The sequence below is a fragment of the Sander lucioperca genome, chromosome 2, assembly GCF_008315115.2.
Source record: "Sander lucioperca isolate FBNREF2018 chromosome 2, SLUC_FBN_1.2, whole genome shotgun sequence".
In the NCBI taxonomy this organism is placed as follows: domain Eukaryota; kingdom Metazoa; phylum Chordata; class Actinopteri; order Perciformes; family Percidae; genus Sander; species Sander lucioperca.
In genome coordinates this window covers 45,868,191-45,895,418 of record NC_050174.1, presented here as the reverse complement: position 1 = coordinate 45,895,418, position 27,228 = coordinate 45,868,191, and the positions used below count along the sequence as shown (strand labels likewise).

At 40.9% G+C, this 27,228-nt stretch overlaps 1 protein-coding gene across 1 annotated transcript in view; it reads right to left on the bottom strand.

The window, feature by feature from the left end:
• The window catches only part of tacr1a (tachykinin receptor 1a), a 98,549-nt gene that overhangs the window by 10,156 nt on the left and 61,165 nt on the right, over positions 1-27,228 (bottom strand). Inside the window, exons 3-5 of the mRNA XM_031296555.2 lie at positions 22,265-22,415; positions 14,206-14,402; positions 4,605-4,987 (exon numbers count right to left, since the gene is read on the bottom strand). Of these exons, the coding sequence (XP_031152415.1) occupies positions 4,642-4,987; positions 14,206-14,402; positions 22,265-22,415 (694 nt within the window). The 3' untranslated portion in view covers positions 4,605-4,641. The remainder of the gene's footprint in view (positions 1-4,604; positions 4,988-14,205; positions 14,403-22,264; positions 22,416-27,228) is intronic.

The following is a 27,228-nucleotide window of genomic DNA, read 5'->3' as shown; positions in this document are numbered from 1 at the left end:
GGCAGTCGCTTTGTCGCATCGCTCAGCATTTGCATAAAATAGACTTCTTGTCTATTTTGGCCCCGCCTTGCTCGTGGCAGAGGCAAGCTTGTTGCTTGTGGCTGGCAAACGCCAATCCCATTGAAAATGAATAGCAGCCTGCCACTTTGTCTCTTGTAGCTAATGTGACTGAGGGGTTATGCTGAACACCTAACCTACTCGGGAGCAGGTTATGTTGGAGATTAGAGATCAACCGGTGTTAAAGCACCACCTACTGACCAATCAATACTCGACTGATAACAGCATCACCGTTCGTAGAAGATCTGGTGGATCTCAGTGTGCGGAGAGAGAGAGAGGTGCGCTCAGAAAAGTTAAAACATTTAGAGACCGACAACCCCGTTAACATTCCCTGATGGGTATTTTTATGAAAGATATAGATTTTCAGCGGAGGGAATTACTAATAGGCTATTTGTTGGCTTCTTGAGCTGTGCGTTGCCAATGCCACACATCGGTTTGAATTATGTTTGCACGATCGCTTACCACTGCCAGGCTTGCAACTGAAATAATAGGCTAAAGCAACGGCAGTTTATGGAAAGCACAGGTTTAATTATGGTCAGATCTTTGCCTGACTGATGGGGAAGTGATATTATAAGCATTGTGATTTACTATAACAGTGTCGGCTATTTTTTTGCCAGCTTTCCTTCCTGTTTTAGAAAGCAGCAACTGTATTGCGTTTTGCCTGTAAAACCGTGTCTGTGTTCTTCATATTTATGTAGAATTATAGTTTGCTCTTCTTATGTAAAATATGCGGCTCTGGTAGATGTTTGCAATTGGTCGTGCTGCGCAAACACCGCCTCTTTTATGTGAACGTGCGTGTCGCTGGATTGGGAAACCCTGGGTTGATTGAACTAGTTGTTAACCACCATCGTGACACAGCTTATGCGAGACCGCGGTTGTTAGGTTTGGTGTTGTTAGGTAAGATAATAAATCCAGGGCATGTTGATCCTGCTTCGTAGTACAGGCCTCAGGAGTCAGGAGGGGTACTGTGTGTGTGTGTGTGTGTGTGTGTGTGTGTGTGTGTGTGTGTGTGTGTGTGTGTATACATGTGTACGTGTGGAATGATGGGTGTCAACAGGTGATCACTCTCTGTGTGCATGTGCTGTGAATTCACACTGCAAAGAATATCCATCTTGAAACAAGGATTTTTCACAAAGTATATCTGATGATGTAATAATAGTGAGACTACTGAATTGATTTCCAATGCAAAACAAGCGGAATTGTTAAAACTTGTTTCCACTGTTTCAGGGAAAAAAATATTTTTCAGTCTTAAATACTTCACTAAGAGTTTAGTTTTATTAAAATTGATTCTGTCTTCTGTCTTGCATTGTGTGTTTCAGCATAAATTACAGCTCGGCTGTTTGGTAGATGTGCGTGGGTAAAGCCTGTGTTTGTTCTGTACACAACAAATATGTGCATCTCGAGGATTTAGTTATTAAGCTCACCCAAGGATATTTGTGGTAAAAAATACTCTGACTTCCATCAAACCATTACAAACTATGCATGGAATCTTCCAACTAAAACTGTGGCAAGTGAATATCTTGATAAAAGTTTGATTATTATGCTATAACGTGAAATCCGTTGAAACTAAAAGAGTACTTTAAACTATTTGCCCCTGTAGTACTGATAGTATGACTGAGAATATTGTGTCAAGCGCCTAATATGTTTCCACTAAAATCCCATGCCAAGCTTGTCATTTCTTATAGTGGGTATATGTTTCTGTGTGTGTACGTATGTGTGTGTGTTAACCACTGTAGGAGGTTTGTCCCAGTGGGCTTCTGTAGCCACTGTTACCTAACCAACCTTTTCCTGGACCCCAGCAGAGTGGGCTGCGTCTCTGCTCCCCTCGCCCTTTTACAGACATTATGCTACTCAGCAAGGCACATCACTGCACATTAGAGAGCTATAGCTAACAGGCTGCCTGTGCACATTCCAGGCTGCAATGTCTAAAAAGCCATTTCCACCTGATAGTAACATGGTGTATGACTGGATTACAAAATGGAGTGACAGCACATAAAATGGGGATATTTGGAGAGAGGTAAAGATCTGATCACGTAAACCACCCGCAGAGGAGGTCAGAGGTGACTTTATCCACCTTAACAAACACAAAAATACCAAGAAAAAGCACACAAATGAAATAGGCAACAATACATTTTAGTGAAGTAAATGTAAAAATAAATGTAAATTCAGACCAGGGTTATTATAGTAAACTAAACAGATGTATATTTTTAGTAAACTGAAACTGAATTAAAACTTATTTTAATCTACGCCGTGGCTACGTACGTGCCGTAGCCTGACGTGCATCTCTCGAAAAATGTAACTACACGTGGCGGCGACGCACATTGTGGCTTGGTAGCGTTGCATTTCCCCCGACTCATTTCCTGGTTCTCCTTCTCCATAAACAACATGAAAAAAAACAAGGAGAGGGTTAACTTTTCCTGCTACAGATTTCCCACCGTGGTCTGAAAGCACATGGGAGACACTTTGTTTCTCTCACTATGACTCTAGAGTCGGTACTCGCTCCAAAGCTAATCACCGTCACTCTCTCACCCGCTCTACCACACGCTCCACACACACACACACACACACACACACACACATATATGCCGGCCCTGCTATTCTCTTAAAGAGATTGACGCACACACCAACGCGCAAGTATTATATAAACTTCAGACCACTAACGTAGGCTACGGCGAAAGCTCTGCGTGGAGCCTCTGCAGAACCATAAAATCAAGCTTAAAGTATCACAAAGATTAAACATTAAACATAATGGCCAACCATGTATTTTTAATACATAATTGTAATTGTATGTGGAGACATTATACCTGGCCCTAACAAAAACAAACTAAAACTACTGTAAAACTAAATATATAAAAACTCAAAATAAACCTTTCTGTAAAACGGAAACTGAAGTAAGAATAGCAAACGCACTGAAAACAAACTCAAATTTAACTAAACTAAAATCCAAAAGTCCAACCTCAAATTAAAATTAAAACTAATTGAAACTATCATAACCCTGATCCAGACACATAGTGCACGTTACAGCCAGGTGGAAGGGTAATGAGAGTAACAAACATTTCACAGTTTGTCAGTGGTGCCTTGCATTCAGATCACGACCCAGCGTCATGTATGTCTTACAAAGGTGGAGCCAGTTGCAGACACGTGGCTGAGGGGACGGTTATTATTGTCAAACTGTATTAATTCTGTGGGAAACTGGAGCATTCCATCTGCTCTTCATTGCAAATCGGTCTCTAAGCTACACACCAGGGTTGTTTGGGTTTAGTGGAGTCACGGAAAACTAAATCTGAGATTGAGGACTCATATTTCCCTTGAGGTTCACTGTTGCCTCTTCAGCATTTGGAGCTCCATTATGTTCTAGAGACAATGCTCCTAGTTGTTGAAGTCCATGTTTAGCCAGATGACAGCTGAGCTAGGCGCTGCCAGCGTTTCAGGTGACTGCTCAAACTTGTCATTAGACCTGCAACCATTACTCGGCTAATCGATTAGACAACTATTTTGATAATCAATTAATCGTTAGAGTCATTTTTCATGCAAAAATGGTAGAAATGCTGTTTTCAGCCGCTCAGATATGGAGATGTCCTGCTCTTTTTTGTTTTATATCAAATGAAACTGAACATCTTTGGGTTTTGGACTGACAAAACAAGAAATTAAAAGACATCACCTTGGACTTTAAGAAACTGGGATGGAACTTTTTCTCTATTTTCTCACTTTTTATAGACCAAACGATTAATCGATTAATCAAGAAAACAACTGGCAGAATAATTGTGCAGCCTCACTTTTCAGCACACCTGCTTAGAGCACTCCTTGGGGCAGATAGGCACTCATCCTGCACATTGGATTGCTTATGCATACTCACACATGCAAAGTTCAGAATCTATGCTCTGTTGTTTATCTCCTCTCCTCCTATCTCGTCTTCTGGGAGAACCTTTCAACTGAACCCACACATCTGCCTGTTTTTTTCAACTTGTATCTTCTCCGCAGAGAGTTCCTGTGAAAACCAGGATTTCTCCATTAAAGGTGTAGAGGTCTCCGAGCTCTGTCTCTTCGCAGAGAACACCTCTGTTAAAACGAGAAGCCACTGTGTTATAGTTATATGTTATAGCTCCACTCGAAAATAGACTTATGTGAAGTCACACCGCTTGTGCGATTGAGGATGTGTGAACGTTCCCTTTTCACTGAGAGCAGGCGGATGTGACAAGCGGAGGCTGTGAAGATTGGAGGTGCTAGCATCTGCTTCAGTGTAGCTTTTGAACTGAAATGTGCTCATGTCATCTAAGTGCTCGTCATTACTTTTTGGCAGTGAGCAAACCTTTCTAATGGGAGTTGATCATTAACTGTGAGCAGCATGAGTACTTGGTACTGGGTGAGGACAGCGCTCAGTGAACAGGGACTTAGTCTCACTTGCAAATTACCTCGCATGCCGTTCCAGTGAAAATGTATTCATCAAAAACCCAGCCACAGTCACTGGCAGACAATCTCACACATTCACACTGTACTTTTGCATTAACACACACAGGCAAAAGCAACTAAGTGAACAATCAACTCACTCTCTCTCCCTGCTGTCCTGCAAACTGCGTTTGAGGTCTATTCCTGCAGGTGGTTACTAGAGTAGAAACTGGACGTCTCTGAGACCGTTTTGGAAACGCTCCGGGACGATGACCCATTGGAGGTGAGGTCCAAGGAGGAGCTATGTGGTCTGGCCCCGACCGTGGCCCCACCGCGCCGTGGACCTGCTATTGCCTTGACCCTGGTCGGCTCCATGTCATCCCCAACCTGGGTAACAGTGGACACGGTGGTCTCCATCCGGCTGGCCTTGTAAACGCTCGTCTGGGTCTGAAGGTAGCGAGTGGACTTGAGTTCCAGGCCTTCATAAGAGCCTCGAGGGACGCAGGGGCAGAAGTGGAATGCTTGTTTAAAACCAGCACGAAACCTGTGCAAGAAAAACACAGATTAGTCTTATTTAGATCGGTTTATGTGCACATTTAAAAACAATGCAAAACTAGCCTAGGATTGAATACGGCTGGCTCAACCACCAGGGCTGAAAATATACCTGCCAATAAAAAGCAGGAGAAAAACAGAGAGAGGATTGTGTGTCTCTAGACCAGGCACACATATTTATCTTTAATGAAAAAGTGGATTTTGCATTATATGTCACCTGTAAGTGATGCAGATGTCATCACTCCATCTTCCCTGAAACGTCCAGATTTTTAATCAGTTTTATGGTCATACTACCTTGTAATAGAATAGGTACAGTAGTTAACTACACTTAAATTCTTCCCAAACATCCAGATTAATGCTCAGTAGATTACCCTATAATAATAGAATAGGTACATTAGGAAAGAAATAACTACAGTACACGTAATTATTTGTAAGATCCCAAATGTTATGCCCTTATTCCATAACTTCACATCTTGTTCCCCTATACCTAAATATAGTAAGTATTGGTACATACTAGTACTCTACTAGTAAACCGTAACTTCGGAGTAATTACGCTCTGCGTTGTGGGCTGTAATCTAAAGTGTTACCAAAGAGTTTGATGTAACTTGTGCTAAACACCAGCAATTGTGGCAACAATGGGTAACTACCATTACTGAGTGGCAGGCAGCTCTTTTTTAGGGTAAAAACTTTCATAAGACCACTTTGCACTACCTGCCCACCTCACCTCACTGGAGACATGCCACGTGCCAGCCTGCTTCAAGACCTCAACCATCATCCCTGTCCCCAAGAAGCCAAGGACCACAGGACTTAATGACTTCAGACCCATCGCCCTGACCTCTGTGGTTATGAAGTCCTTTGAGCGCCTTGTGCTTTCACACCTCAAAGACCTCACCGACCCCCTCCTGGACCCTGGCCAAGATTGTGGCCGACCCTTCCCACCCCGGACACAAACTCTTTGAGACACTCCCCTCTGGCAGGAGGCTGAGGTCCATCAGGACCAAAACCTCACGTCACATGAACAGCTTTTTCCCCTCCGCCACTAGCCTTATCAACAAGGCCCAGAAACCACCCTGACTCTCCACCTTCATGCCACTGTTCAGCTGTAATGCTCTTTGTTTTTTATTTATATCTTTATTTATTCTTTATTTTTAATTTAATACATACTGTGTACATATACTTATACTTATATTGTTTAATATTCCATCTAGAGAATGTGTGACGTGCACCAACAACACCAAAACAAATTCCTTGTATGTGTTAAAAAACGTACTTGGCAATAAAACCCTTTCTGATTCTGATTCAGATTCTGCCCAGCAACAAACAGACACAGTTAGGCTGAGTCCTGTGTATTTTTTAAAACACAGCTTTTTCTATGAGTTTGGGCCTTTTGTCATAAGCACGCAAACTGTGTATTAGGTCAATGAAAACGGACTTTTTGAAAAAGTCTGTCCATGGTGAAGATTTTAAGAAACTCCGTTTTCAATGTTGACGTGTGAATTAGAGACTAGCTGGTAAACAAAGTTGAGCATTTAGCAGCTAAAAAGCCAAATACAAATACTGGACCAAAAAAATCAATTCATGCAGGTTCAAAGCATACAGATTGTTCAATTTGTATCTTCTTATTATCAACAACGCAATTGCCTTACATTATTAACATCCAACAACAACAACATCCATCTAATGCTGTACACATCCTCCAGATATTATAGATGCAATAAAGCATTCATGGAGAGCAACCTTTAGCATTGGATTACTTCATTCGCTGTTCAATGTACACCAAAGGGAAAACAAGATGGGCCTCTACAACCACAACATCACCTGTCAACGGCATGTCAGGGGCAGGGAAGAAGACCTTGGAAGAGGTCAGGTACATTGGACATACTATTGTATGTTTCTTTTATAAACTAGCCTAGGATGGAATACCAATCATAAAATTCAATGATGATCCCGCAATGCAGTTTACAGAAATCCCAGAGAAATAAAAGTCCACAACAGTGATCCTCTACTAAATCAGTATTTACATATTCAGCAGACATTTCTTTTTCCATCTTCACACTAACAAAAACAGGCAATTTGGAAATCTGCCCAATCTGCTGATACAGTGTACAGTGGCTAACAGAGATTAGGGGTGGGGTGTCACGGTCAAACTTATTGTTTGTTAGTTATTTTCCTCTCTGTTCTGTTTGTGTCCTGTGTGTTGGTCTGAGTGTGTGTGGTTGTGGGCGTGGTCATCCTGGGGCACCTGGATCTTTCGGCACAGCTGTTCATGGTTATCCAATCTACTCTGCTTAAAGACTCCAGACTACGATTCAAGATCAACATGCCCTGGATTTACTTCAGTTACCCAGCTTCACCTAACCTAACAACCGCGGTCCCGCATAAGCTGTGTCACGATGGTGGTTAACAACTAGTTCAATCAACCCAGGGTTTCCCAATTGTAACCGTTCACATAAAAGAGGCGGTGTTTGCACAGCGTGACCAATCGCAAACATCTACCATAGCAGCATATTTTACATAAGAAGAGCATATAATAAATATGAAGAACACAGACACGGTTTTACAGGCAAAACCCAATACAGTCGCTGCTTCCTAAAACAGGAAGGAAAGCTGGCAAAAGCTGCGTAGCCTAAATCACAACGCGTATCAATTTCACTTCCCCATCAGTCAGGCAAAAGATCTGACCATAATTCCACTTTTGCTTTCCATAAACTGCCGTTGCTTTAGCCTATTATACTGTATTATCAGTTGCAACCCTGGCAGTGGTAAGCGATCGTGAGAGAAAATAAAAAAATATAAAAACATAATTCAAACCGATGTGTGGCATTGGCAACACACGGCTCAAGAAGCCGACAAATAGACTATACGTAAATCTCTCAGCCGAAAATATATCTTTCATAAAAATACCCATCAGGGAATGTTAACGGGGTTGTCGGTCTCTAAATGTTTTAACTTTTCTGAGCGCACCTCTCTCTCTCCGCGCACCGAGCTCCACCGGATCTTCTAAGAACACGCCACACCACCAGCTCTGGATTCATACAGCCACCTCCCACTCCGCTCAACCTTACCAACTGAACCAAATACTCTGTGTCCATAAAGATTAATTGAATCTTGTTACATCTTCTACTTCTGAATCTGCGTCTGAGTCCAGATAAATTAAAAACCTAACATGGGAAATAATCAATAAAGCATAGTATCACGATATTTTCCGTGGCAATACTGTATCGATACACAGACGCCAAGTATTGATCTATTGTTATATATGTGTCGGTCAGTTTGTCTGCTTGACAATCCCATTTTGCGTCAATACAACTGAAGTGAGATGAACAAACAGTATTTGTATATTTTTAGATAAAACAGATGTTGACAAAGTTTCCTTTTGGGGACATAATTTGAAATTGGGATAAAAGGTAATAAATTGCAATATATCGCAGAATATTGCAATATGTTTAAAATCGCAATAGCATTGTATCGTGACATATGTATCGTGATATCATATCGTGAGGCCTCTGGTGATTCCCACGCCTAATAGAGATGTATTGTAAAAAAAAAGGCAAGACTGTGTGTAACTGAAGCATTTTTGAAAAATTTACACTAAATGTTGCATGTACCGATCACCTAAATTGAAAGACTCATTTTACCCGCACTTGATGTTTAGCATGACATAAACCACAGAAGGAAGAGATGACAGAAATAACAATTGCACAGTTGAGATAAAGAAATCACAAGTGGCTGGCGACTGGATGAAAACAGCTCACCTCAGTAAACACACGCAGACAGACATACAAAGCCCATACAGGGCGAAAAGTGAAGAAGGGAGGAAAATCTTAATTGCTGAGAGAGATGACAAAAGATCGCTTGAAAATGAGAGTAGAGGGTCACAATCGGTCACGCATTTGAATTTAAATCGGCTGAGCTGTTAAAGCGAAACCCGGTTGTTATCCTGTACAGTGTGAAATCTCATTTCTCCGACAGCACAATGACAATTAACAGGTGGCCGCAATGCAAGGCAGTGGGAGAGGATTGATTAAAGACAACACACAGAGGTGGCCATCTGTCTTTATTTTACAAACGAGTGTTGAATTCATGCTAATAATGCCACAGTTTGACAGTAAGTTGTTGATGTTCACAGTGGGATTCAGCCAGTTTCAGAGATGGGTTTTAAAGTTTGCAGTTTATTCTAACTAAGTCTTTGAGGTGCAGAGAGTTTCGTTCCAGAGAAGTGACAGAATGAGCAAAAAGTAAGCAGCCTGTCTACTGAGGTGTCAACTATGCTTGTCACTAAGGCAGCAGTGGAGTGATGGGTGTACCTGAGTGTGTGTGTGTGTGTGTGTGTGTGTGTGTGTGTGTGTGTGAGTGACTGCAGTCCTGAAGGACACAAAGATAGCTGCCAAACAAGAAAAAAAAATGTCCCCCCCCCCCGAAGAGCTGTCATCTCTTCTTTTTTTAAACATATTCCCACTACTTTATCTGGTAAAAAGGACAACAAAATACTTTGGATGTCCACTTTTTTTTTTGTCCTGGTGATTACTTACAATAGAGGATATTTTGCCAGATTGGCTGTATGCAATAGAAAATGTGGAAAGTACCTGAGCTTTCTGGAGGGCTCCTCAGAAGCAAAAAAATCTCTCATAATTACAATAATAAGTGTTACTTTTTGTGGTACGTTCACTTCTCCCATTGGAATCAATACACTCAGGACCTGCCACTAGTCTCCTAAAGAGGCGTGGCAGTGGCGGAGCCAACGTGACACAGATACAGGAAACTAGTCTGAGTTGGGGCGTCTCAGTGGTTCTAAACCGTCTCTGGTATTACTGTAACACTGCTTCTACAGCAACAGCTTTGCCGAAAGTAAGTCTGTTTCTCTCTGCTGTTGTCTGTCACAGCCATAGACTGTTAATATTAGTCTATGGTCACAGCCTAACATTAGCTCCGATAGCTGACATTAGCTAATTTTAGTTCTTGTTTTAGTGGACCTCGATTACGTTAGTTAAGTTAACCTTAACCAGACCGGTTCAATCTCTAACGGCAGAGAGAAAAAGACTAAACATGCTTGCTAACTGGGAGCTCCAGGTGAACTCATGGAAGACGTTACCGTACGCTGGCTGTGTGGTGATGCCAGGCTTCAGATCAGCAGGCTGTGGGTCCAGAAGACTAACGTTTTTTCCAGATTAACGTTACATGTAAATCATGCTCTCCTTGCCCCCTTCACTCCACACCAAAACAGTGAGACAAAGTTAAAACTGAAAATAAAAAATGACACTGAAAAAAGAGTGACATGAGACTGATAACCCCCCCCCCCCCGAGTTTCATGTACTTTTGGTGGTATCGGTGGTATGGACTACTAAATTTTTGGTATCGTGACATCCCTAGATACCACCATCTTGTCTTCATTTTTATGTTTTGCTTCCCTGTCCATTCTGGATTTTGCCAATGTCAATGTACATGTACTGAGGAGAAACGTGTGTAATGGGCTTATGGTGTTGACATTTATACATATGTTTATTTGGTTTGTGGTTCATTGTCTATTTTGTTATTATTTTTGTTGAATGGTCTTGAATATTGTAGTTACTGTGTCATCTTTTCTTGAATTTTGTCTAGGTGGGTGGTGAAGGCCGGGGGGGGGGGGGGCAATGAAACACTGCACCAAGGGAGGAAATTAATTAGTAATAATACTTTTGTATTATTTACTCCAAGTACCCCAGTATTCAAATAATGGCCAAGTCTCAAATACCATCAACAACAACATGAATAAAAACTATTAGTGCATACCAACAATACAATAATACTGTTGTCATTAGAGGTCGACCGATTCATCGGTTTTGCCGATTAATCGGCACCGATAGTTGATTGGTGGAACTATCGTTATCGGCAAAAATCCATACTGAGTTTTTCCTGGTTGCGTCCGTTGCTGGAGCGGCTGAGAAGCGCGTGCTGTGATTCATTACACAGTACGCGAGAGCTGAGAAGGGTCTGCTGGCATCATGCATTACAATAGTGGCCTCTAGAGGCGAAATAAAAACTATCACTGATGCCTCGTGTTGTTTATTTTCGACACGTGTTACTGTGCACTGCACGGAGAGCACATGCTGCGCGGAGAAGGCTGACATCAGATGCGCGTTTAAAGCATCGACAGCAAAAAGGTATGTATACAGTACATTTTGTCATATCATTATAAAGTTATTAATTTGTTGAATAGATGCTGCATTAGTAGAGAAAGAACAGCACAACAGTATGTTTGTTTGCTTTTGAGGCTGAGATGACGCTAAACATTAGTAGTAGGCTAACTTACCTCAAGCGGTTAAAACACTGACAAAAATAAACGCAAGTCCGACCCAAATGTCAGAATCAGAACCCTAAAGGATCGTCCACGATCCCAAACGGCACCTCTGATTCATATTTAGATAATTTAATAACAGTTAAACGTAGAGACTTACTGATTGCTGCAGCTAAAAGCTAACGAGTTAGCCGTCACGGGGGTGTCTTTGGTGTCTTTCTAGCCTTTACAGGTGATTTTCTATCCAGCCTGGAACTTGTGCCTTTTTTCGGGGTTGTTGTGCATTAAATCCAAACTGTTACATCCAAGATTTATCCACTTGATGTCCATAATTCATCACGTTTTCAGTCATTTCTGCCGCTAACTCCGTGCTACCCATAGACAGTAGGTGCTACCGAGAAGGGAATCTCCCATGATTCCTTTGTTAATGTTTTCAACCAATGGGAAGGCAGGTCTGTCACACATTACGCCTTATATGGGCATCAAAGCGAGAACAAAAAGTATATAGTGGGAAAGATAGATCCCTCCAGGTCAGAGATCGTCTGTTACCGTTCCAAACCGTTCTACAGAGAAGAATGGCGTCACTGTTTTGAGATTTGGCATACATTTGGGCCAAACATTTTTTTGAAGAAATGTAAATAGTTTGTCCTTTATATGAATTATAATGCTCATTATGTTTATTTTTGCACTGGATGACTCCAAATATGTAGGAGAACTGTTTTAGACAACACACATGCTTGTGTAGCATTGCTGTACAGTTAAACAGTTACATGTTGAGTTTAACTGTTTTTATTTGTTATTTATTACTTTTTGTTTCAGTTTGAATGAATGTCTTTTATTGACTTCAATATGTATTTATATATTTATTTCATTTAGCATGTTTTCATGGTTCAATACAGTTTTTTTATTTTTATAATAAAGTTCAGCACTGTTTTACTTGGAGTGTCATGTTTGTTTTTATCCAGTATCAATTCTAAATACTATCGGTCGATTAATCGGTTATCGGCAAATACGGCCCAACCTAGGTTGGGTATCAGTAAAATCCACTATCGGTCGACCTCTAGTTGTCATTCACTAATTCATTTACAGTAATTGCTTTTACTTTGCCGGGCTTTCATTCGGTGTAAAGCTACTGTCAATGAAACTCAACACTTCCTGCACATTTTAAACTTAAAAGCCTTTACACGACTCTTCTGGAGTACCAATGCTGTATTCACCACAACTGGACTTTTGTCCATCAACTTGATGATGTTTTAGAAATTAATACGGGTTATCCATTTGTATGAGGAGATTGAGGAGATTTAAACATACTGTCAATAGATTTAGCTTCTCCGTATTAGAAAATGGAGATTCAAACCTGAAATGTTGTATTTTCTAAAGAGTGTTTAAACAAAGTTGGTTGTACTGTTGTAGACTGTAACATTTCAATTTTGATTTTGAATAAAAAGTAGCAGCCCTATGGAGTTCTGGATAAGATATGCGCTTTAATCTTTACGTGTATCTGTGTACACATTTTGAAAGTTAAAAAAGTGTCAAATTAAAAGCGTACCAGGGTAGGACCTTACAGTTGCTGGAAAGCTTTACATGTCTAACATCTGTGCAGGAAGTGTTGACATTTATTGACAAAAGCAAACCTAAAAAGAAATGAATTAGTGAGAACAGTATATCTGTTAAAACAACACAGTGATTATAAAATTCCTCTGTTTTTGTTAAATGTACAAATTAAAATCGGAGCAGATCATAAAACAGGGAGGCTTCTTTCTAATGAAGCTCAGCATAAATACTTTCACGAAGACTTCTAAACTTAATTCACCTCTCTCTCTTCCTAAAACTGTCAGCTGTTCTAGGCGTTCACTTTTCAGTTAAACCAACCAAAATTGGCCATGGATGTCATGAGACAATCACAGCATGACATCCCTGCTTTAAATCCGTTCTTCTCTCTGCTGTGGCAGTTATCGCGGTCTTCAGGCTCCTTCACCACCACCACCAGTGTCTAGACTCCATCCGGGGGATATGTCTTGGTTTCTCTACCCTTTTTTTATTATAACGATGGAGTCTAATCTCCAAAGACTCTGTACATTTCATATTATGTATATGTTAGGGGTGGAACGGTACACAGAAGTCACGGTTCGGTACAATGGAGGGAAAAGCAAAACAAAAATGCAGAAGGCAATTTTTTTTATTGTGCATGTCTCAGGCTGTACCACCTAGTGTCATACAGTCTCTCCCCTGAGCTAGCTGCAACAGCCTGAGTGTATAAAGTTACACAGAGCAGTTGACGAGTTTTGGCGTTAGCTTAACAGCCGAGCTAACAGCAAACAGCGGAGCTAACAGTGGAGCTAACAGCTAACGGGGGTTAGGGTTAGCGGAGCAAATAGCGAAGCAAACGGGCCTGAAGGCCATTTGTGGTCGAGGCAAGAAGGGATACAGCTATGTCAGTGTTTGGTTTGGAAGGGACTAGTTTGCCTCATGTGGACCATGGTGTGTGGATTCACTGGACCGACTCGACATGTAGGTAAGCATGGATGTATTGTTGGCGGAGCTAGGGAGCTTCAGAGCTAAGGGGGGCTTCTTTAGGTGTCCCTAAAGAAACGCGTATCTAACAGTCGTTCCGCATTACATTAATTAATTTGCACGCAAGTTTTATTTTTATACCGTGTATTCCCCGTGTAAATTCATGTACGCCCGTACCGTTTCGGTTCAATACGAATACATGTACCGTTCCACCCCTAGTGTATGTATAAAATAAACCTTTGCATATCTGCAACGAAGTCTCTCCTGATTGACATATATGATCAAGCATACAGTCTCTGTCTCTAACATGAACTGGGTTCACATGGAGGCCTGGTTCTCTCTGCAATTGAGCTAAATATTTGAGAATCTACACTAAATGAGTGATACAATAGATTTGTGTGTGTGTGTAGGTGCAGACGTACCTGTCGTTGAGGCAGCAGTAGATGATGGGGTTGTACATGGTGGAGCTCATAGCCAGCCACATGATGGCCAGGTAAACCTGCTGGATAAACCTTTCGATAAACATGTCAGGAAAGAACTGCTCCAGCAGGAAGAAGACGTGGTAGGGCAGCCAGCAGATGGCAAACGTACAAACCACCACGATCATCATCTTCACCACCTGTTGGATACATGAAAAAATAACTAGGGATGTCACGAGACCACGAGATGTCGGCACCAAAATTCAGAAAATGTGACTGTTGTGAATAATGTTACATTCCACATTCCATTCTGTGAGGACTCTGAAGAAAGTCGTTCTCATCCATTTTGTTTGTATCCTAAATTGCAACACTGTGTGAAAAAACCTTGAGACGATCCTTCTGCCCATCCTGACCCTTTGTCCACGTACTACACAAATGTAGCAGTTGTTAGAAAATATGTATATCCTTGTGTGTCTCATTAAACCTTTAAAACATTGTGAACTGAACCCTGCTTCGTGTTGATTTGTTCTCCGAGATCTCGCCACTGTGTCCGTCTGACAAATGCCATTTTAGTGTCAGAATGTTCTGGAGATATTTGGCTTATGAAAAATGGCTCCAATATTTACTTGATGGTGATTACGGGGCAAAAAAATCTCTCATAATTACAATAATAAGTGTTACTTTTTGTGGTATGTTCACTTCTCCCATTGGAATCAATACACTCAGGACCTGCCGCTAGTCTCCTAAAGAGGCGTGGTAGTGGCGGAGCCAACGTGACACAGATACAGGAAACTAGTCTGAGTTGGGGTGTCTCAGTGGTTCTAAACCGTCTCTGGTATTACTGTAACATTGCATCTACAGCAACGGCTTTCCCGACTTCACCTGGAGCTCACAGACCGAAAGTAAGTCGGTTTCTCTCTGCTGTTGTCTGTCACAGCCATAGACTGTTAATATTAGTCTATGGTCACAGCCTAACGTTAGCTCCGATAGCTGACATAGCTTGGTGTGGACACTCCACACCAAAACAGTGAAATCCATGTTTCCAAGTATTATTGTTCTTTTTGTTTTGTTTTTTTACACACCATGGTATCAACTTTGTTTTCAAGTTTCATGTACTTTCGGTGGTATTGGTATGGACTACTAAATTTTTGGTATCGTGACATTCCTAGAAAGCACCATCTTGTCTTCATTTTTATGTTTTGCTTCCCTGTCCATTCTGGGTTTTGCCAATGTCAATGTACATGTACTTTTCAGACTATACCAGAATGGCTGAAGGGTTGGGGAAATACAAATTAGTCTCTCCAGTATTTTTTTGTTTAATATCTCAAAAAGCCTTGCTACAAAAAATGTCTGTTACAAAACACCAGACATCTCAGCACAGGGCACCTGTCAGAAAACATCCAACAGCATGCCTGCTCCATAAATAATATATAATACATATAACCCTGTCCAGGAAAACCATCAGTCACAACAATGTTGTATCAGGTATTGTCAGTTTTCTGCTTGTTTTTGTAATCTCTTGATGATGACATATGCTGCACCACATTGATTGTCTCCTCTATGGACTCAGCATTCACTTTCCTTTCTCCTTTCTTTAACAAGCTCAACAAGTGGCAACACATCTGTCAGTGCCAGTCTGACAAAATGGAACTCAAATACTGTGGAAGTTTTGGGGGGACAAGTTCTTACTTCAACAACAGAATTAGACTGTGTCCATCGGGCCCTCACCTCCAAGCCAGGCCTGGGCGAGAAACCCCGCTCAGTCGTCATCTGCTTTCACAAGTTCCAAACTCGAGACCTGGTAGTACGCGAATCCCGCAAGATGAGGGGTAGACTCTGGTATTGGGCGATCCAATTCACATTTTCGAGGATTATAGCCCCGACGTGTTGAACCAGCGGTCTGAATATCGGGACGTCATGAGAGAGCTCTACAACCTCGGTCTCAAACCTACTCTGCACTTCCCAGCTAAGCTGTTTGTCACATTTAAAAACAAAGGCAAGAAACGGCTTTTTTCCCCCCAGGAGGCTCAAGAGTTTGTGTCCTCATATTGCCGTCCACAGCCTGATGTGTAGATAGAGCTTTTCAGACGTTCACAGCTGTGCCACAGCCCAGGCTCTGGGCGTCGTAGCCCATTAGGAGGCTTACTATCCTAGATTGACTTTTAAATGGGCAACAATTTGGTCCTGTAGGCTACACAGCTCATATATCTGTTCAATAAGCTACATGTAAGTGCTTATAGGTTTTTCCCTGATTTGGCGTTTTTCAGTCGTATCTATATGTGTATTATACCACTGCCGGTGATTATTCTTAACTTCATGTTAACTTTGTCTGGGACACAGCTACCAGTTCAACTGTATGCAAGTGTCACTGTGGGCTTACAGGGCTACATTTTATCCCTGCACAAACTAACTTTACAAGGACATTTGGTTTAAGACTCGCCATTGGCTAAAGCCTACTCTGAACACAGGATGGGGTTTGTAACTAAATGTTATTTTCTACCATGGTTTATGAATGATTTTATTGTAAGTTGTGGGGCTGACTGTACAGTTTGGTGGGTTGTGTGTTCAAGACAAGAGAGCCCAAGAGATGCCTTCCAGCAGTTGGAGTTACCCTTCGGGTAGTCTCCAGGCAAGGGATGGGAGAGGGGTGGTTTATTATTCAGGGTTTTCTTTTTCTTATTTTTTGCCAGCTAATATATGCTACTTTAACTTTCTTCTTGACAGTGAATGTTTACTCTACTTTATAAACCCAGACAATTGCACATAGTATTTCTGCAACTCAGGTGGAAGGTAGGGGTTATAAATTAGTTAGTTGGAATGTGAGGGGTCTCGGTCATGTTATGAAACATGCTAAAGTATTTGCACATTTGAAATCCCTCTCTGCTGATATAATGTTTCTTCAGGAAACACACATAAAGCATACTGCTAAAGGGAAACTTAAGGTCAGCTGGGTAGACCAACTATATGAAGCACATTTTACTACAAAAGCAAAGGGGGGTGGCCATTCTAATTAGGAAGAATCTGAATCAGAATCAGAAAGGGTTTTATGCCAAGTACGTTTTTTACACATACCGTATTTTCCGGACTATAAGTCGCACTTTTTTTCATAGTTTGGCTGGTCCTGCGACTTATAGTCAGGTGTGACTTATATATCAAAATTTATATAATTGAACATGTTTTTAAATGTTAATTCATACTGAAAACATTACGGCTTAAAGTCGCGAGAGGGCGCACTAGGCTTGTGACAACTATATGCTGCTCCTAAAGACAACTGAGAAAGAAATGAAAATCCTATTCTGCAGATTTCAAACTGCAGGTAGTAAAATATGCAGCCGAAAACGGTAATCGAGCAGCAGAAAGAAAGTTTGGAGTGAGAGAGAAACTTGTGAGGGATTGGCGAAAAGGTGACTCTTACTGCAATGAAGAAAACAAAGAAAGCTAATCGGCTAATCGCGGGCTGAAAGCAAGATGGCCAGAGCTGGAGGAACGAGTCCACAGATGGGTGCTTGAACAACGTGCTTAGTCAGTTACGTCTCCACGCCCTGGTAGTTGTTCTGTGTGCTATTGTCTAGTTGAATAACTTGCCTTTCCAGATTAAATGTCTGTTCTTGGTCTTGGATTTTGTGAAATCAATTTCTAAATAAATGAGACTTATAGTCCAGTGCGACTTATATATGTTTTTTTCCTCTTCATGACGCATTTTTTGACTGATGCGACTTATACTCCGGAGCGACTTATAGTCCGGAAAATACGGTACAAGGAATTTGTCATGGTGTAGTTGGTGCACATCACACATTCTCTAAATATAAGAAGGATAAAAAGAATTAAACAATATAAGTATAAACATATACACACAGTATGTATTAATAAAGATAAAAATAAATGTAAAATAAATAATAAAATAAGTTAAACAGCCAATCGCCTTCTCTGCAGACCGAATGACACGCTGCAGTCTGCCCTTGTCCTTGGCAGTGGCAGCAGCGTACCAGATGGTGATGGAGGATGTGAGGATGGACTCAATGATGGCTGTGTAGAAGTGCACCATCATTGTCTTTGGCAGGTTGAATTTCTTCAGCTGCCACAGGAAATACATCCTCTGTTGTGCTTTCTTGATGAGGGAGCTGATGTTCAGCTCCCACTTGGGAGATGATAGTTGATGATAGTTCCCAGGAAGCGGAAAGACTCCACAGTGTCAATTGTGGAGCCACAGAGGGTGATGGGGGCAGGTGAGGCTGGGTTCTTCCTTAAGTCCACAACCATCTCCACTGTCTTTAGAGCTCAAGGTTGTTTTGTGTCCCCTTTATTAAGTCCTCTACAATTTTTTATCCCAAAGGTAGGTTTCTAATAGTGTCTGGAACCCTAAATTCTGTCCCAATAACACTTGTCAACCTGTATGCGCCTAATTTTGACAACCCTGATTTTTTTCAGAAAGTTTTTAACTCGATTCCAGACATATCCAGTACTAATGTCATAATTGGAGGAGACTTCAACTGCGTGTTAGATCCTCTTCTAGACAAGCAATTTTCCAAATCCCTCCAAAAATCGAACTCCTGCATTCGCTTAAACACTTTGGCTGAGAACCTCAATCTAGTTGATATTTGGAGGCTGAAGCATCCAACTGTGAGGAATATTCCTTCTTTTCTCCAGTACATAAGTCATACTCCCACATTGACTATTTTTAATTGGACTCTAAATTGTTATCATTAGTGGAAACAGTAACATACCAACCTATTGTAATATCAGACCATGCACCTTTGGCCATGGTACTGACAATGGGGGAGGTTAGAGCTGGACGTAATCAGTGGCGCCTTGACCCCACGCTACTGTCAGATGATCAGTTCACTGACTTCCTACAAGAACAGATTTCTCACTTTATCACAGACGATGATACAGGTGATGTTAATAACTCCATCCTGTGGGAAACGCTAAAGGCAGTTATCAGGGGACATGTCATAGCTTATGTTTCCAGTAAAAGAACGGAAGGCAGTAGACTCAAATATATAGAACATGAGCTTTCTCTTCAAGAAGATTTTTATAAGCATAACCCCAATGATGCCACTCTTGAAACACTTACCAACTTAAAATATGAATATAATACCATCCTTTCTCAAAGAGTTGGCCTATTACTTGCTAAAACACAACAAAATTACTTTGAGCTGGGTGACAAGCCTCATAGACTCCTTGCAAGGCAGCTGCGACACTCGCAGGCTACACGCACCATTCATAAAATTAGCGACCATCAAGATCACCCCACAACAGATCCAGTCAAGATAAACAAAGCATTTGCTTCATTCTATGAGGACATGCACCAGTCTAAAGTCATATCTGCTGATTCCCAGAAAATGAACGATTTTCTGGAGAGCAGCCAACTCCCCACACTGCCATAACCCTGGAGGAGATCCAAACTGCTATTTCTCAATTTCCTAATAATAAAGCCCCCGGCCCCGATGGGTTCACCATTGAACTTTATAAGAGATACTCATCTGATCTTGCCCCATTGCTACTGCGCATGTTCACTCATTCCAAGGAAACCACAGGGCTACCTCCCTCACTGTACAGTGCTAACATTGCCCTGATCCTTAAAAGGGATAGGGATCCTTTCGAAATGTCATCCTATAGTCTAATATCTCTCCTCCAAATGGAAACAAAAATACTCAGCAAAGTGTTGGCCAACAGACTCTGTAAATTCATTGCCCATATCTGACTTGGTGGACCATAGATACCTACGCACCGCTCCATTTAAAATAGCAAGAGACCAATTCAAAACTTTGGGTGTCATTGCGACACGGGAGCATGGGAAACTTCTCAACAGTAATTAGGGATCCAAAATACAACAATTAAAACAGAACATCCAATTTTGGAACACACCGCCCATTTCTATGGTCTGTCGCATCAACGCCATAAAAATGGTTGTCCTTCCTAGATTCTTATACATTTTCCAGAGCATCCCCGCCTTTATTCCCCTCTATTACTTCAAAAATTTGGACTCAATCGTATCCTCCTTTATTTGGAACCATAAGTTAGCCAGAATATCCAAAAGAACCCGTCTGTCTAAGTGTAGAGCAGAAGGAGGCTCGCTTTACCAAACTTTAAGCTTAATTACTGGGCCACCAGTTTGAACGCAATACTTCACTGGCGTAATGGTTTGCCAACGGCCCACTTCAATCAAGAAGATGTACCCTCTTGGCTCCAGATAGAAATATCTTCATGTGGTGCCACCTCCTTCCCAGCACTCCTTAATAACCCAGCAAAAATAAAGACACCTCTTTATATAATTAATCCAATTATTCTCCACTCCAAAACAAACAAATTCAATCTTTTCTCGACTTGCCAGTAGTTTACATAGACAGTCCAATCTGTCACAATCATGCTTTCTCCCCTGCTTTGATGGATCCAGCCTTTTCCAACTGGAAAGCCAAACATAGTTTTTTCATACAGGATCTGTACCTTGAAGGCAACCTAATGTCATTTCAGCAGCTCCAACAGACATATGACTTACCATCCACGCACTTATTCAGGTTCCTCCAGATCAGGCATTATATCAGGACTCATATACCATGTTACGACCATATGCCCAAACACAACACACTGGACAGTCTTAGACACCTCATACCAGGAAGCAGAGGCACAGTTTCCTCCCTGTATGGTACCCTTCTGGCCCATGAAGGAGTGTCCACTATAAAGCTGAAGAACGATTGGGAGCAGGAACTTAGCATGGAAATTTCAGCATCAGTTTGGGAGGGAATTCTGGATAGAATTCATAGCAGCTCTATAAACTCCAGATATTCTTTAATACAATTTAAAATAGTCCACAGGCTCCATTACTCTAAAGCCAGGCTCCATGCCATATACCCTAACATCCCTCCTTTATGTGATAAATGTAAATAACACTCAGGGACCCTTACACACCAGTTTTGGTCTTGTTCTAAATTAACTCTTTTCTGGTCTCTCATATTTGACTACCTTTCAGAGGCCTTTCACAAAACTATTGCCCCTGACCCACTCCTTGCCATATTTGGTTTAGTGGTGTTTAACCCCAACATCACAAACTATGAAGGAAACATACTACACATGGAAAGACTCCGCTATAAGATGTCTAACAAAGAATTTTCCACAAAATATGGCATCCTCTGCTGGTCAAATGGTCAGAAGCGTGTATGACAAATAACAGCCAGGGTGACACCCCTAGCACTTGAGTATATGGCTTTTCTCTTTCTTTTTTCTCTGAATTTGTTCCTCTCTGCTGGCTTTTTTATTTATTTACTTTTTATTTTTTTTATTTTTTCTGTGGGGTGGGGGGTTGGGGTGGCATAGGCTTTGTAGGCTTTTGTTGTGTTGTTGCTTAAAGTCTCTTGTATTGTTATCCTGTATAACCCCTGTACAAACGATTCCTTCAATAAATATATATTTTTTTAAATAGATTCATGAACAAATTAATCAAAGCAAGACATAAAAATGAAGGAGCAATCTAAAATATAGAAAACTAAAGTGAAATAAAATGAAATACAATAGGTAAATTGCTTGAAAAAAAACAACCTATCAAATCTATTTCAGACCTGCAGGGACTGAGCTCATCAGTGCAGAGACATCTTGGTAAATATGTCTGTGTAGGATTCTCATTTGATGATCTCGGGTCAGAAAAGCAAGTCTCTGCAAGTGTTTCTCTAAGGAACTGCAACACTAAAACTGTGAACACACCTGACAGGCATGGGCAATGAAAGATGAAGAAAAAGTAAGAAACAGAAGATAGAGGAGAAATAGAGAGCTGATGTCAAAAACAGAAGATGAAGAGACCGGGCTGAAAAGACAACAGATACAGGTTGGCTGGAAAACTACCAAAGAGGAGAGGATGAAAGGAGAGAGGGCTGTGATTCGGTTTCATGGAGCTGTGATGATAAATATATCACTGGAGGGAAAATGCAAGCGGACATGAACATTGCAGTCACGTCCTGTTCAGGGCTGCTGTGTACAAAAGGGCATGTGACAAGGTTGGAGTAACTATGATTACACTAGTTTGTCATCCAAAACTGTGGGTAGCTATCTACTGTAAAGTTTAGGTTACCTTGCGTTTGGCAGTCAGCTGCTCCTTGTAGCGATCAGAAGAGTCTCCGGGGATTTCACTGGCCCAGAGAGTCAGTCCCACCACCAGATAAGCCCAACCCATCACCAGCAGAGGAAGAAGGTAGATCAGGATGACCACACACACATAGTACCTGCAACAGGACATACATCCCATATCATATAGAAATCATATACAGTAAATGTTACAGCTGGGACGATATGCTTTAGTCCCGATTCAATTCTTTCACAATACATGGGTTTCGATTCGTATTGCGATTTTCATTCATTGCGATTCTAGAAGTATTGTGATTGAATAGTATTGAGTATTGCTATTTTCTTTCCTTCTTTAACAAAAACAAAAGTGGAATAATACACTTCTAGGGACAATATATCATGAGACATTTCTAAAAAATTTAATTTGTAATGAAGTACATAACATGTACTTTCTGCATTTTCTGCTTTCGGTCTGTTTTCCTAGAAAGAGATATGATGTAGTCGGCGTCAGCAGTACCATATAAACAGAAAATATTTAGGAAAAATAAAAAAATAAATAAAATAAAACATACTGATTCTGGGAAAAGACTAAATTTTAAAAATCGTTGCCAAAAAAATCACGATACATACGATTTCCGATTTTTGTGCCCACCCCTAGTAAATGTTTTTTCACTGAAGCAGAGAGACACTCAAGTTGAGCCTGTAGAAAAGGAACCACTGATACCATTAATGAAGGCCTTTGAATTAATTTTATCTGCCTGCCAACTTCCCCTAACTCTGAAAGCACTGATGCAGCAAGTAGTAAAACAAAAAGTTACTCATTCGAGTCAAGGGCTGAATCAATCATCATTTGTTTGAGGACTGAGCAATAGCTGTGCTTTGTAACACAATTAAAGATGTGAGGGGCATCAGTTAGACCTCTACTCCAATAACTGTCCAATGAATTTAAACCCTTAATGAAATAATTAAATATGACAGTTTCAGTATTTGGCTAATGATTTGGTAATCTGTCACAGACACAGAGTTAAATCCTGTTAATTCCCTGTTAAGTGTGTGTGCAGGTTAATAGGGGGGCCTGTTTATATACGTGTGTGTGTGTGTGTGTGTGTGTGTGTGTGTGCATTAACGTCACTTAAAATATGGCAAATTGTATTATATCACTGAGCTTTGTAGAGCGAGCGTGTATATCGTGTTTAACAGTGTTCAGAGAGGGAAGACCCCCTGACTCCAGCATCCACAGAGGGACAATCTGTTTTTTTTCCCTCTGCGGATGCAGCAGATGAGACTCATGGGCCATTTTCTTGGCAATTAACTACAATTATGTTAATCCCACTGGATACCCAAGAGCACAGTAGCTTTCATCAGAGTACAAATGACCACACACACACACACACACACACACACACACACTTAAGACTTTTGAGGTTTAGATAGACCTAGTCTGGCTTTTTGGCCTAACTGAGCAGTAAACTTTTAAAATAATCCTTCAATTAAATAAAGCTGGGTTTCTGCGTGTCCTAAAAGTCTAAAATCTAAACAAAATGTTGGCCCTAAAATGTCTTAAATACGATTTTGACAGATCTTAAAAATTGGTTGGATTATAAAGTTAATGTTACTTTTATGAAGTTGCATTGACTTTTTCTTTTACATTTTAAATATTATCAAAAAAAGCTACCTCTAGAAGTAATAAGTTTAAAGAGTTCTGTTACAGTAACATTACTTTCATCTTATATGGGTAAATGCAAGTTCACTGAGATCTGGCTCAAGAACAGCGCATTTAGTGTTGGGTTGAAGCCTGTTGAAAATAACGCATTTGAAGCCAGCTGCATCTTGTGCAAGAAAACCTTCCAATTTTGGAACTTGTGTACAACATGTGTATAAAGGCATGAGAGTTGAAGAGGAAGTCAGAAAAACATAAAGTCGCCATAAAAAGCCATGAGCAAATGCCTGTCATCAAGCGGCAACCTGAGTCTGAGACATGAAGCCAACATGGAAGTGCCAAAAACTGCAGTTCACCGAATGCGCACTTGAGGCTTACTCCAAAAGGGAATCAATCCTCATAGAGGCCCATGGTAAAATTAGATTCGGGCATGGCTTTTTTGCCTTTCCAAGCCTATCTAGAGCCAGTGTTCAATCCTCGGGCAGACTGCACAAACACCACCTGTTAAGCATGGCGATCTAGCCAGGTTAGAAGAGAGCTTCCTTCGTAATATTGAAAACTCTGGCTTATTTTCTCCCAAATTACGCTTGTTTCAACACGTCCTTGTACGTAAATATGTTATGTAAGTTAAAGGTTACAAATGTTAAAGGTGCTACGATGACATCCAAAAATCACACCATGTGAAGGTGCCTTTAGTCACACCAGCATTTAAAATGTCAAAATGTTGTGGCATAATCACTCAGTTCATTTGCTTACGAGGGCAACATGATTCTAAATTAAAGGGGCTGTACTCAAAATACTGAAAAATAAATCAGGCTGGGATTGCCTCCACATGGCTCTCGCCAGAGTTTGAGTAACATTTAGTGTCTGGGCCAGAAATGGCTGCACATGGCTTTCGCCTCTGACATGACAAGCAAACATGGAGCTGGCTGAACCGTAATAGTGAGTGAGTATTCTTAGATTCCTTTTTGTCACATTTCCGACACACTCAATTTGCTCAAAATGTGTATGCAGGGTGCGATTTGTAGCAGCAGAGGAGATGTTTTTTGATCATGCACAACAAAACAAACCATGCAAGAATTACATCCCCCTTTGGTGTCAACATAAAACACAGCGCTCTCAAGCCAGAGAGCGGAGTTCACTTAGCAGCGAAAACAAAAATACTATCACCCAGGAAACACTTGTTCTTTCCTCGGGAGTGTTTAAATCCAAACCACAATCTTTTTTCTAAACTAAACTACTCGTTTAGGTGCTACCATGGCCCCTGAAAGGACCGTCAACTGGCGGCAGTCACCTATTGGCGGCTAAACAACTGTCGCTGGCAGCTGGCGTCCAGGGGCTCTGTAGCGACTAAACACGACCAGCAACTGTCGCTCGGATATTATCGTTCTATGGCACTAAATCCCACGCATTTCCCCGGCAAATCGCAGTCTGTGTGTATGTAATTGGAACTCCACAATGATCATGGTTGTGCATGTCGTCTCAATGTCACAGCCACGGGCTTACCAAGCCTGTGCATTAAGGGGCCTATAAAGATGAGGGGCCTATCATAAGCCAATAAAAAAATTGACATTGATTTTTGATTAATGGAGGCACTCTGCTGTGCATGTTGCAGCAGAAGCGTGGCGATGCGTACGTGCGTGCTTTACGTATTTCTGCAGTCGTTTCGGATTTCTACCTCCGATGCAGAGCATTAGCTTAGTCTCATTCATACACCCAAACGGGGCTCTGTGTCTGTCAGACAGTCTGGATACTGCCATACAGCAAAGGTATAACGTAATGCACAGCAGATTGTAGGGCAGGTGGATTTTTTCATAAAATATTGTGACTGTATCAAGTTATAACTTTTATTCTCCTAATATTACAACTTTTTTACTCAAAATATCACAACTCTTCCAAATCTCAGAACACAGATGGGATGAGTTTTATTTTGAAGGTGCACAAACTTTTAAACATGAGCAGAAATCTTGCTGAAATACATTTGAGCTATTACAGTCCAGGGTGTCATGGTTGTGTATGTTCTGTTTCCCGTTTTATTTTGTAGTCTGTTTTTTCTCCCTTGTCATGTCTTGTTTTACTTCCCGCATTGTGTTTTCCCGCCTTTTGTGATTGTTCACCCTGATTTGTTTCCCCTGTTCCTGATCCCTAGTGTCACCTGTCCCTTGTTACCTCATTACCCTGTGTATTTAGTCTCTGTGCTGTCTTTGTCTTGTGTTGGATTATTGTGCTGTTTTGTACTGTCGGTGTTGGTATGTTTTGTCTCAGGTTCAGTGTCTTGTGTCTTGTGTTCTGCCATCTTGCCTTTGTTTGGATTATTTTGTGTTTGGACTTTTTGTTGTGAGTTTTGTTCATTAAATTCCTTCAACTCTGCATTTGGTCCAAGCCTCGCCATTATTCCTGACAGAACCTGACACAGGGGTTTATGAATTAATTAAAATTAATTAATGTATCATTGAAGTGCCACATGCACATTGAAAGAGGTTAGTTCCCTGACAAAAGATGCAAAAGAGGAGGGAGAGCTGTGTGTTGACTTAGTAGCGATAACATTAAATGGGAAGTTGATGTAGAGGCGGATAACTATTTGAGAGCCTTAGTGCATTATATTATGTTTTTATAGTTTGAATTGTCACCTATGTCACCTTTACATACAGTGAATAATGCAATTTTCACCATAAATTGGTATATAATATTATTACATATTATTTAAATACAAAACCTCTCAACCCCAGGGCGTAACTGCAGGTTTATGGAAAGAGTCATTGTTCATGTTTTTAGTAACACCTGTGCTTTTTTCACCCTCTCCTTTTACAGCAGTAAAATATAATCTTGTCTTCAGTTAATAAACACTATTTAAAGTGTTTACATGAAGCCAACGCACACAGCAGCAGGTCACACAAGGTGCAGATAACATTTACCACAAGACTGAGGAAAATCAGTTCAGAGAAAATGGAAGCTGCCACAATCCAATTACAATACTAGCAGAAATGTGATTTGTATGCACACAAGTGCCCATAGGAGTAATGAGCTTAGAGAAACTCCTTTATATGTGTGTGTCTAATGTAGGTGTGTTTCTCAAGAGTAGAGATTGAACAGGATAGACAGCATACTGTGCATCACATCTGTTATCTGCTGAATAGAAGTTCCATTTTTGGTTCAGTGTAGACGTAACCAGATGACATTTATCTTTTTGAATACTTTCTTTGGCATCCTTGACTGGATTTGTTGTCAGAGAGGTGTGAAATTGGCAGTAACAGCTTGCTAAATCCCTCACATGAGAAGCAGGCTTAAAATAAAAGATCACAGGTAGTCGA